General features: G+C 35.1%; 2 protein-coding genes across 2 annotated transcripts; both read left to right on the top strand.

Moving 5' to 3' along the window:
* The first annotated feature begins 42 nt into the window (after positions 1 to 42).
* LOC106746926 (guanine nucleotide-binding protein-like 3 homolog) lies at positions 43 to 3,375 on the top strand. The gene is made up of 8 exons (XM_014624073.1): positions 43 to 185; positions 331 to 435; positions 521 to 888; positions 1,629 to 2,016; positions 2,224 to 2,575; positions 2,653 to 2,869; positions 2,955 to 3,114; positions 3,206 to 3,375. The coding sequence occupies exons 1-8, from the start codon at positions 167 to 169 to the stop codon at positions 3,292 to 3,294; spliced, it is 1,698 nt and encodes a 565-aa protein (XP_014479559.1). The 5' UTR covers positions 43 to 166; the 3' UTR covers positions 3,295 to 3,375.
* Positions 3,376 to 7,087: 3,712 nt separating this feature from the next.
* Positions 7,088 to 10,393, top strand: LOC106746984. The gene is made up of 4 exons (XM_014624199.1): positions 7,088 to 7,463; positions 8,454 to 8,626; positions 8,966 to 9,129; positions 9,357 to 10,393. Exons 1-4 carry the CDS (start codon positions 7,238 to 7,240, stop codon positions 9,562 to 9,564), a joined length of 771 nt encoding a protein of 256 aa, XP_014479685.1. The 5' UTR covers positions 7,088 to 7,237; the 3' UTR covers positions 9,565 to 10,393.
* Positions 10,394 to 12,786: the final 2,393 nt, after the last annotated feature.

Raw genomic sequence — 12,786 nt, 5'->3', positions numbered from 1 at the left:
AGTGGTGTCGCTAGTGTATGAAACGTGTACTTCCGTTATGTAGCGTGCACTTCCGTTATGTAGCGTAGCACATGTTGTACGTATACTGGTGTCTGACTGTTCTGAGAGCGTATTATTGTTATAAAAATATCAATTATACAAGTTGTGTAATTAACAAGCAGCGAAGATGGCAAAGTTTTGTTTGAGTAAGTTAATCGAATTATTAAAGTGTTGCGATATTAAGATATCACGTATGTTTTTTATAAAGAATAACGCTGGGATTAAGGTTATGTGCAGGTTATGTGCCTGAATAAAATTATTTTCTATTTAAATAACCTTTCATATGTGTAGAAAAGCCAAGTAAGCGCGTGCAGGCACGGAGGAGATATAAGGTTGAAAAGAAAGTCCGCGAACACAACCGTAAATTGCGAAAACAGGCCAAGAAGCATCCTAAAAGTAAGTCTTTGCTTCGGATCCTCAAGCATATATATTTGCGTTAAACCAACGCACAGTTGATATGTGTCATTGTATTTTGATTCAGAGAAAGCTAAGGTAATAGAGATTCCAAATCAATGTCCTTTCAAAGAAGACATCTTAAAGGAGATAGAGGCAATGAAGAAGGTAAATGAAGAAGAAAAAAGAAAACGGAAGGAGGCTGCTCGTGAGAAAAGACACAAGGAACTTGCCAAGAATGGTCTTCAAGGATTGGTTAATGAAGCTGAGAGAAAGCAATTGGTGCACAAATCTATGGAAGTTGATACTGTTGAAGATAAAGTTAAGGAAGCTGTAGATAAGAAAGAAAATTCATTAAAGGCTTATTACAAAGAATTCAAGAAGGTTCTGGATGCAGCTGATGTTGTTATTGAAGTTGTGGATGCTCGTGATCCACTAGGAACACGTTGTAAACAGGTAAACTTTTAAATCTGCTGTCAGAGATACAAATGCATCATATTAAGGTAGTAAGGTATCATACTAAGGTATTATAGAGTGTCATATTTTCAGTGTCATATCAAGGTTACCCAAATTTAATATTAATTAAATTATCAAACAAAAGTACATTCTTAAACATTTATTTCATTACCTAAGTAATAAATGTTAATTTGAAACAAAGTTGAGGTAGACACACACACACACATACGATATTACAAGTACGAAAATTTATTATTTTTAATATTATTTTTTATTTTTCTTTCTAATGTTATTTTGGTGCATTAGCTGATACAAAGAGATATGTCTATATAATAAAGATACACAGATAGTAAAAAGAGATATATAAATATTTAAACATATGTATATATTTATATATGTATTTCATTCAAATATTATGTATTGTAATGTATGTTATGAACTTTACTGTATTATCAAAACAAAATGGTCAATAATTTTGAAATTTTTGTGTAGTGCCTTTATTATGTTCTTAATATCATAGAAGTTAAAAATAGGACATTAAGGAATACATATAAAAAGTATCGTCTTTAGTTGTGAATATTTCAGCTTCCAAATGGTTAATCTACTTCTATTTGCGTCTATAATTAGATTATATTTAAATCTATATATAATACAAGTCTTAACGAATTCTTAAAGTTCACTTTGTCCTACAGTTGTACTTCAACCAAATCATTTACTAATAAATTTTTACTTTTATACAGGTGGAAGAAGCAGTCAGATCTGCAAAGGGAAACAAAAGATTGGTGTTGGTCTTGAATAAGGCAGATTTGGTTCCTAGAGCAAATCTAGATGAGTGGTTGAAGTATCTGAGAGCTAGTTTGCCAGCCGTAGCGTTCAAATCGTCCACGCAGAGTCAAGCGAATCGACTGGGTAGAAGAAAGCTGGGTAGAAAAACGGAATCCATGATACAAGGCAACACCTGTTTCGGTGCTGAATTACTCTTGTCATTACTTGGAAATTATTGCAGAAACAGTGGCAACGTAAAGACAAGCATCAGAGTGGGAGTCGTCGGGCTTCCGAACGTAGGCAAATCCAGCGTTATCAATTCTTTGAAACGCAACAAAGCGTGCAATGTTGGAAATACGCCAGGTATTTGATCATTTGTTAGCGGTCTTTCCCCAACAGTCTTCCAATTTCGTTTAATTCAATCAACTTAAAGATCGACGATATATCTCAAATCTGTGCGTCTGCTTTTCTATTGTAATCACTGTCAATTTTATTTATTTTTTTCATTTGTTAGGACGATTTCAAATTAACTGTTTCTGCCTATCGTTTTACTTATGTTTCTACTTGCAGGAATAACCAAGACGATGCAAGAAATTCAATTAGACTCGAAGATAAAACTATTGGACTCTCCCGGCATAGTGTTCGCTAGTTCGGACGGGAACTTCGATGATACGTCTGTGGCCCTTAAAAATGCCGTGAAAATTCAAGGGTTGAGAGATCCTTTCACGCCGGCGACCGCTATTCTAAAGAGGATCTCGCGAGAACAGATAATGGAATTGTACGATATGCAAGACTTCTCGTCGCCGGAGGAATTCTTCCCGATGAAGGCGGCAAGAATGGGGAAGTTTAAAAGACGCGGATTACCTGATGCTTTGGCTGCGGCGCGCAGTATTCTTGACGACTGGAATTCCGGGAAAATTAGGTACGTTGCGGATTTCCAGATATTCGTGCGGAAAGGAACCTAATTTCCTGTAATTTTTAACGACGTGTCACTTCAAGATATTATACTGTACCACCCGAACAACCAGTGTGTCACGTATCCGCGGAAATTATCAGTCAGATGGCTAAAGAGTTCGACATTGAGAGTTTCGCCACGGAGGAAAAAATGATGCTCGACAATCTCGCAACGGACTCGACAAGTAATCCTACTGTCGCGAATCCTTTGTTGATCGACAGTACGGGACCTGTCACGGCGATGGAAGTCGAGAAAGAAACGGTAATGCGCGTATATATCGGTGATTTACAATCATACAGAACATCGCGTCTGTTTTACGCAATATCTGATCTATGCTTTTGCGTAGCAATACAAGGTGCAGAAAAAATTAAAGAAATTGACAGAAGCGAAGAATGTCGAGAGGAAGAAGAAAACTGATCCGCTGTCCGAGATCGATGGCAATAAAAAGCTGAATAAGCTTAATAAACTTCAGTTCAAGAAGGAGAAGAAGAAAAAAGCGAGAGCAGGTATGGCGAGAATGAGAGAAGGAATTTTATAATTCGATTATTCAACGTAATACACTCTTAGATTACTTAGAAAACATTGTGTCGTTTTCAGAAAAAGCCGCTGTCAAACTAGCGGGACAACTTGAAGGATTTAATTTACGGACGGATGATTATGACTTCAATACAGATTTTACAGCATAAAAGTTGTGTTATATAATTACGAATATATGGTACGAATGAGAAAGAACTATATAAATAATAAAGATTACATTGACGAAAATATTGTATCTAACATATTATTTTATACTTCCTGAACGCGTGATACACTCTTTTTATTCACCGATTCTCTCCGTTTACGATATAAAGTATTTCACGCGGATAATTCTTCCAAATGATTCTTGTCGTATGAAAAATTTGTCATTATAACTAATGTAGAAATCATATATTTTTGAACGTTTAGTTAAAGTTTGGTTTTTATAAGCCGTTTAGAGCGACTAACTTAACCCGTTTCGGCTCAAATGGCACAATTTTGACGTTCAAGTTTGAATCAATACCCAACAATGAAATCGAGCCAAAAATTTTTTAAAATCACTGTACCCTATGTTTTTGAGGGTGCTCTTTCGAATGGTGATAGAAAAAAAAAAATTTTTTAAGCATGGAAAAATCGAAAATAAAAAAAAGAAACGTATTTTTTCGATCCGATTTCTTGTTAAAAACGATTTTTCGATCTCTGTACATTATTTTATACTTCTCAAACTGGTTTAGATGGTGGAATAATTGTCTAAAATTTGATTTGGTATGGTCAGATGTGCCTTGAAAATTTTTTGGTGAAGCAAAATGACGACCTAAGTGAGAAATTGTGTTTTTCAACTTGACGAATTTTTTTCTAGAAAACTATAGACTTTGGCGAAAAATTCCTAAGAACAAAAATGTCTTGGAATGAGTCAAGGAACACTCTAAAATTTTTCCAAAATTTTCTATAACAATTTTTTGATTTTCTGAAAATCCGGAAAATCCAATTTTCCAAAACTGTCGCAAAAAATTCTGAAAAAATTTGAGAGGATTCCTTGACTAATTTTAAGACTTTTTTGTTCTGAGGAATTTTTTGCTAAAGTTCATACAATTCGAGAAAAAAAATCTAGTCTCAAAATCTAGCCTAAACAATAGTTTTTGCTTGATATACATACATAAATANAGCTTCTGCAAGTTATTATACTATTCTTTTCGTTATACAATTTATATCTAAGTTCATTGTACAGTAACATTTAGATGTATAATTTTTTCAAACTATAATAAAAATAAGATCATTATCGTTTAACTTTAAATGTAATCCATACAAACAAGAGCAAGTATAAAAGTGCAATTTATTGTATTTTCTTTTGAAATGGGAAAAAAAGTTAAAAGAGTTAATTCTGGAAACGGAAAGGAAGAAATAAATAATAAGAGATCAAAACAACATCAGTAGTCGAAAATGAATTTGAAATTGATAGTGATAACGAAGATCACGTGATTTTACCTAATCCTGAATATTCTGGAGAGTCTGACACAGATGATGAGATGAATGTTCAATCTTCAAGCCATAATTCTAATGATAAAAACAAAATGAACATAAGTTATAGAAAAGTTTTAAAAAATTACTCTCAAACGCAGAAATTACTAGAGCCTGATCACGTGTACGAGTGGAACGAAGGAGCAAAACTATGTATCGACGATATAAATGATGAACTTCTCTTGCCTAGTAGTATAAAGTTAAAAATTCAAAGTTCCACACTCATTGAAATATTTGAGTTATTCTTTTCTCAAAGTTTGAAGCAGTACATTTTCCGGATTTTCAGAGAATCAAAAAATTGTTATAGAAAATTTTGGAAAAATTTGATAGTGTTCCTTGACTCATTCCAAGACATTTTTGTTCTTAGGAATTTTTTGCCAAAGTCTATAGTTTTCTAGAAAAAAATTCGTCAAGTTGAAAAACACAATTTCTCACTTAGGTCGCCATTTTGCTTCACCAAAAAATTTTCAAGGCACGTCTGACCATACCAAATAAAATTTTAGACCATTATACCACCATCTAAACCAGTTTGAGAAGTATAAAAAAATGTACAGAGGTCGAAAAATCGTTTTTAACAAGAAATCGGATCGAAAAAACACGTTTCTTTTTTTATTTTCGATTTTTCCATGCTAAACATTTTTTTTTTATTTCTAACTATCACCATTCGAAAGAGCACCCTCAAAAACATAGGGTACAGTGATTTAAAAAAATGTTTGGCTCGATTTCATTGTTGGGTATTGATTCAAACTTAAACGTCAAGATTGTGCCATTTGGGCGGAAACGGGTTAAGATAGTAACGTTAGAAGCTTCGAAACGAACATCATCTTTATTTCTGTTTCCGCTTGCTAGATTAGATTATTTACCTTGTCAACATGAGATGCTGAAAGGCAAAAGTAAAAGAAAAATCGGAATGCAGGTGCGCGCGCGCGCATTATTAGTGAAATTATTAGAGAAAATGTTGCAATTTGCAATTAATTACAATAGATTACATTTACGCAATATATTGATTATTATATATATTATATATATTGATTATATTGGCAAATAACGATAATAATGCAAAGAAATAATTTTAAAAAATGAAAAAAAGATACTTATAAATATATTTTAATAGCGGCCTGGGAATAATAAAATTTGTTTAAGAAAATACAACTAACAAATTAGAAACATTTACGAGCATCCTTATATATTGCACATGCACGATAAGAGCTCTAAATATATTACAAACGCAAATAATGTTAATCTTGCGTACCGAGAAATATGAGGTATCATGTGTGCATTACGATGAGGAATAGATAAAGTTTCTGGAAATTGCTTATCATGTATATTTAATGAGTTAATTTTTAACATAATATTGACACATATGCATTTAATCTTTTCTTGTTTTTAATTTGAATATTGTTGGCGAAAAACTAATATTATCACAAGTAATTATTCACTGCAAATTCCCGAACAAAAAGAAAAGAAGAAATCTCGTCATATGATTGACAGATTTCACTTTAAAACTAAATCATCACCCTTTTTGACTTTAATAAATTAATGAGTGCATTTAATATTTTTGCATTTTGCATTTAGTATTTAATATATTACAATTGTTTATTAAACATTCAGTGAACTTTTGAATCTAATTAGTTTATTAACTTTTAAATCTTGATTAAATCTGAAAATACGTTCTGAATGTGTACAATGTTTCGAGCAAAAATAGGAGAAATACTTTTTTTTTTCAAAATAGAAGAGGTCTCTTCTGTGAGATTTGTTGACTAGATTGTGTATATTTTATAAGTTGAAATAATAATAAAAATATTGTGTAAATATGAATCCAAAAATATGCTTCATTAAAATGTAACAAAAATACAAAGTAAAGAAAACACTGACCGAAAATATTTATCCAATTTATTAATTTGAATTGTATTTAACACTCATACTCGCGTTTAGTAACATTAATTTATCTAAATAATATAAATTTCTAAAAGACCTTAAAACGTCTGAAAAATATCCAAAATAAGATAATAGGAGGTCTTTTAAGATATTTTTGAGAAATTTATTCTATCTAAGGAGGAAAATAAATGTGGATTGAAAGAAGAAGATAAAAAATTTTTTTTTGATGATGAAATAAATATAATAAATGCAACATATATGGAATCGCTTTCCTATTATTCATGCCATTGTTAAGAAAAAGAAGTTTTTTTTTGCAATTTGTGCTAAATATTCGTTTTAACTTTTGAGCTGGACTTTATTATGTCATGTACAAATCGTTAGTAATTATTTTTCATTATAATTAACAGATAAAAAAGTATAATTAACAGATAAAGAAGTATCAATCAATATGTGTAAGGAAAAAGACGTGTATAAATAAGATAACCGGAAAGGATGATAACATATTTTGTTGTGACAACGATTCAAGTTGATTAAGCTCATTCTCGTGCAACGAAGTGATGATAATAGTGAATGAGAAGTGCAGTCCCACTTGGTCGACGATCACGGAGCGGTCAAGTACGGATGCAATCCTATCGAACGGTTTTGTCGAGAATCATTCGTTGTCGTGAAGTTTGATATTGTGAAACGATCACCACTGGGAACTACTGCACGTGGAAAATGAGCGGGACAAATATTTCAAAATTAACCGAAATGACGAGAAAAATCACTAAGTTCATCAGGCCGCCGGGTCCGCCGAAGATTTGGGAAGTGGTCGAAAAAATCGGCAGAGACGGACGACCGATTAAATTCACGATCCAGGAGATTCCCGAGGACAGAAGCGAGGATGCAATTGACCACATGTGTCAATATTTTATGGTGGACGAACCGACATGCGCGTGTTTCAGTAAGTGTCTCTCCTCTTCACATCGTTGGCCGACTTATAATCCGATTATCGTAACGGATAATCACGTAATGCCGTTCGAAAACTTAGGCGCGGCAAAGATCGTGACATCTTGATGAAAAGAAAACTCTCGGGTTAATTGTATCTTTGCGAATAACATTTACACACTCTTGTTCTCATTTATTTTACGATCTTTACATGGTCGCGAAAGCACATACGTGGCGATCGCGAAAATCAAGCGAGGTGTGATACGGGAAAACAAAGATAAATATTTGGAATTCAAGTTAACATATCTATCTATTGACGGATATAAGTGAGATGCACACGCGGGAAGCTTGTTACTACTGTTGCTCGTTGGATTTTATAATTTAATAAGTGTTAGCCACTCTCAGATGCCACAAATTTGATAGACACGTTCGCAAATATCGATATTTCCAAAAAGAAAAAAGTGATTTAGCGCGACAATTTTGTTACGACAATTTTGTTTTGTCTCGTAACTTTTACAATGTTGGATTAATCGGCGATTTACGAGAATATACGTAATTAGATTATATAAACCTTTTTCTTCTTATGCAATCTTATATAATCGGATGTCAACACAGTGACTTTGACTTTGACGTGCGCACATAAACAGTGTTTAGCTTTTGACCGTATCGTTAATGATAACATTTTGCATTTGTTGCATTTTCCTACCGTCCTTCATCATCTTCTAATGTTGCGTTAAGACTGAGCTATTTTCTGACAGATTTCGTTTCGATGTTTCGAACTACGTTGAACACTATTGCATTGAATATTTTGCGATCCGCCGACGATATAATCTCGTCGCGATATGAGAACATTAATATTAAACGATATACACATTTTGAACGCGACATTTCCGCCCTTATCGCGTACATCGCGTATCGCATACGCTTTCCGTTTCTTGTAAAAATGATCAGAGATTTCTTTTACAAGAACGATATGACGCATTAATATTATTCGTTTCGTTTACAGATGCCGTAAATTCGCCTATATTCGTAAAAGAGTGCAGGGAATTTTGGCGCAATATATTGGACCAAGGCATAGCTGTTGCCGCTTTTGTTGACAATCCCAACGGAAACAAATCTATAATAGCCGGTCTAAACATGTTATGCGTAGAATATAAAGATGAGAAGATAGATATACAAGTGAGTTCCGTTCATTTTTCTCGACGCTATTCCAATTGTTCATTAGTCCCGATCTATAATAGGTGTGGTAAGTTTAGTAAGCCATAAGAAGTTGACCAATCACAGTCGAATTATAGAAGAAAAATCAATTATAATTAGTCAATTTCTTACAGCATAAAGCCACCTATTATAGATTGAGATTTATACCCACGCTGCGACTTACATGTTTCAGCCCGCAACTGCACGACAAAGTAATCGACGATAATTTATGTTTGATAATGATTCACGAATTGATTTATCAACATTTAATAATTCATCAATAACGATTTATCACAATGCGCGTCACTGTGCGATTTTCAGTTGCAGTCAAACTTCAGATTTATATTTAATGCCATGAAGAAATTAAATAAGAGTCTCCGATTGTTCGAACGTTACAACGTAGACAAATACATGTTTGCTGTTGGGCTCAGCGTAGCGACCGCTTATCGGGGATACGGATTGGGTGCGGATATTCTAAAAGTCAGGTGACGTTTATTCCGGTTAAGATTTTATTTAACGTGTGAGGAGTCTTTTAAGGTAGAGTTCCAATATTTCGAAGTCTTTGTTCGATTCGATCTAAAGAAAATTATGGAAACCGAATGAAATCAAACTAACTTGGTGCTTGGAGCGAAAAGGTCGACTCTCTCGCTTTTTTCCTCAGTTTAAACATATAACTAATCGTGTCATATGTACGATTCAAATGTTGATCTAGGGATAAAATTGGGCAAGAGTACGATATCGAGATGACGTCCACGGCATTCACCTCGCCATTCGCGGCTAAAGCAGCGGAGCGTGTGGGATTCGAGATACTGCTGAAGACAAAATTCGCCGATTTCGTGGACGAAAATGGCAAAGAATGCTTTCCCGGTATACAAAAGTATTCAGATACTTTAGTGATCATGGCGAAAAGAATCAAATAAGATAGACCCTCCGCGCGCAGGAACAATAGCAGAGAAAGAGAAAGAGAGAGAGAGAGAGAGAATAAAAGAAAAAACGCGTTACTCAATTTTTTCCAATCTGGAATATTTCAATAATTTGCAAGCACTGCAAATACGAGCCGAATAATTTTTATTGCAAAAACTTCATATATCTCGCTTGAATAACTTTATCAAGACGGACATCTTCTTCGCGAAACTTTTTGCCGTGATTGTTCAATAATTTGTGTTTAAAAATTTTCTGTGACGTTGAACGGCTCGCTTTATAATAATATGTGTAACGATTTTTGGTTTACCAAAAACAAAATATTTTATAATCATATATGTAAATCATGCTATATGTGACAGACGGAATATATGTGATAGTATCGTTAAAATATATAAAAGTAAAGTAGAAGTAAAGTAGAAATGACTTCACGCTTGGACGATCTTACGTAAAATATTATATAAAATTGAACAACAGAGAAATTGTTTTAATTAGTGCTGAAAAATAGAGATAAATAGAGTTTCCCGATTCGAAAGAATTGTCGTTTTGTATTATTAAAGATAGCGGCCTTTCGCGAAAATTAATACGTTCACTACATGCGTGACGCGATTATTTTTCACGAGAGATCAACGTCATATATATGTAACAGTAAAACTTTTTTCCATGTCCACATTATCAAATTAAGTCTGCACAATTACGTGAGAAAGAGAATACGAAGTGACTGTGAGAAGAGTCTTTTAAATAAACTTTGATAGCGAATGTGTTAATGCCTGTAGATAGAGAAAAATATACACCGCATATAAATAAATGTGCAAGTATGGTTTCAAATATTTTATAAGTTTATATACCCGCAAATATATCACAGGTTCATCATAAGTATCACAGATTTATTTAAAATATATTCTAAACTCTGGTAAGTTTAATATTTCGACCGAGAATATTAAATAAAAATAAAAATCGGATCTTGTTTATTTAAAAATTAACCGCATCTAACTTTCCTTCGACAATTTTTATAATATTCTTGAAGAAAGAATAAAATTTTCTCTCGCGTACGTTATAATGTGTTTTACAAAAGTTTGCGTTGCACATATTCCAAGACTGTTATCAAGAAAATGTTCTTCGTTGAAGATAAGCATTATTTGAAAAAGGGGAAGCAAATTGAACAATCGCTTTTCTCAGTGGTGCAATGATATTTTTCTTTGTATACAGATTTAGATAGTGAGATGTTTATCAGCGTTTATCAGCGCGTTGGAATGAAGTATAAATCAAATGTATATATAGTAGTGCATATGATATAAGCATAAAAATAAAATACAAAAAAAGAACAGGAGGGTAATTAAGTATACATAAATAATTAAAAGGGAGACAGGTGGCAGATTACTTTCGAAGAATCTGAAATTACGAGCAAACTTTCTGTCCAAAGGCAATTTTAACGAGACGATGTTTAAGACACTCAAAATTAATGAGACGAACGAAGTTGTGTGGAGAAAAATCGCTACTAAAGAATCTGCGGATGAAATCTGGGCGTGATTCTGTGACGTTCGGCGCGTGCTGTCCGATGAGCGAGCAATCAATTCGACTAGATCACACGAAGTAAAGAATGGAGCCATCAAATCGAAGTGAAGTGCGCTCACGCCGTCAACCGCTAGCGACGAAAAGGATTCTTTTTCGGAATTCTGAGCGCACGTCAAACGCATTACGATCGAGCTCGACTCGCGTTTGATGCGTGGGTGAAATACGCGAGCGGACGTATTTCGATTGTTTATCAGGACGACTTTCGCCCTAATAAACAATCGGTATTCGCGTGGCGGCATTCGAATGCGTGCGATTACACGATTTTAACGATGCGTTTCCGCGCGCACGCGAGGAAATGCGGGCCGCCGCGATACGCTACGTCGAGACACGCTCAGAAATCCGTGATAGGATCACGTCGTCGTCGTCGGCACGGCTAGAATTCAATTTATTTCTCTCGCGTGTCGCGCGGCCTATTTAATTCGCGTACCGAGCAAGTAAGAAGTGTCATTTAGAAACCCGTACGCGGGTCTCTCCGTGAAAATAATCAATACTGGGTCGTTAGTTTCTCCCGTGGATCTGCACCGAAGGCGAGGGAAACGGGCGGGAAAAGGACCCCGTTCGGGTGTGTTGGTGTACTTAAGTATATACAAGTATATACCAATCTATGTTGTACGGACAGTCCCGAAGCAGCTTGCGACAAACGTGCGCGCAGAAATAAATCACTTTGTACCGCGAGCGATGGCAAAATACCGTTTCAGCCGCATTGCGTTCGACCACTTAGCGAAGATCGTTACACAGCTCGCCCGTGCAGTTCCGCGAAAGTTCGAGCGAGCGTTTCGCCGAGGAAAGGAATGCTTCTAAAGAGCGGAATGTAGACCCGATCGATGCTCAATCGATGGCAAGCTTATAGAGAGCTTGTGCAAAATTTATTAACGCTATCGTTGCGTCAGAACTCGAATGGCAATCCGGCTGCGCTTCGCGTCTCGACGCTAAAGTCGGAACGCGATTTCTGTCCGATGATAATTGTTGAATAAGTGCAATAATGTAAAGTTAATTATAGTTTCATCGCCCCCTCCCCGCTGCGATCGCTGTTCAAATATCCCGGTACAAGGCCATACGTTATTTTGTTCGCTCCGCGATAATTAATCGCGATGGTTAAATCGTACGATTAAATTGTACGAGGAAGTAATTTATTAAACGTGCTCGCATAAAGTGTCTCCCCGGCGTGCCGGTCTAATTGCGAAAATGACGTTTTAAATATGCGTACGTGTGTTTGAACAGTTGGCTGCTTCCGGGATAACGAGTGTGGGATAAATCGCAAGAATTACCTCCGACTATCCGCGTGAGTTAATTAACACCGGACGAGATTTCCCGATATCAAGTGGAATTAAATGATTGAAACGGGTTGCGATCGATCGAAATTGACCGGGATTAAAGCGAGCCAATGGGAACTGAGCGAGATAACACAACAAGCTCGATAAAATCCGACCACTTGTTGGCGCAACAAGTATATTTATTCAGGTTCAGCAAATAAACGCCGATACAATTACAGCGTGTTTTCGTTGTTTGTTAAATGTTTACGACAGAACTTCTGTCGGGGAGTATTTGCCAAACGTTACTTCTATCCAATAATCTTGACGAGTGCGCTTGATTTGATGTAAAATTCTTGACTATGTGATCACTTATAACACAGAGATCAAGAAACA

Source organism: Dinoponera quadriceps, unplaced genomic scaffold, assembly GCF_001313825.1.
Source record: "Dinoponera quadriceps isolate SergipeBrazil2010 unplaced genomic scaffold, ASM131382v1 scaffold1846, whole genome shotgun sequence".
Classification (NCBI taxonomy): Eukaryota; Metazoa; Arthropoda; class Insecta; order Hymenoptera; family Formicidae; genus Dinoponera; species Dinoponera quadriceps.
Note: the sequence above shows the minus strand (reverse complement) of the source record. Positions and strands in the feature narration are given on the sequence as shown.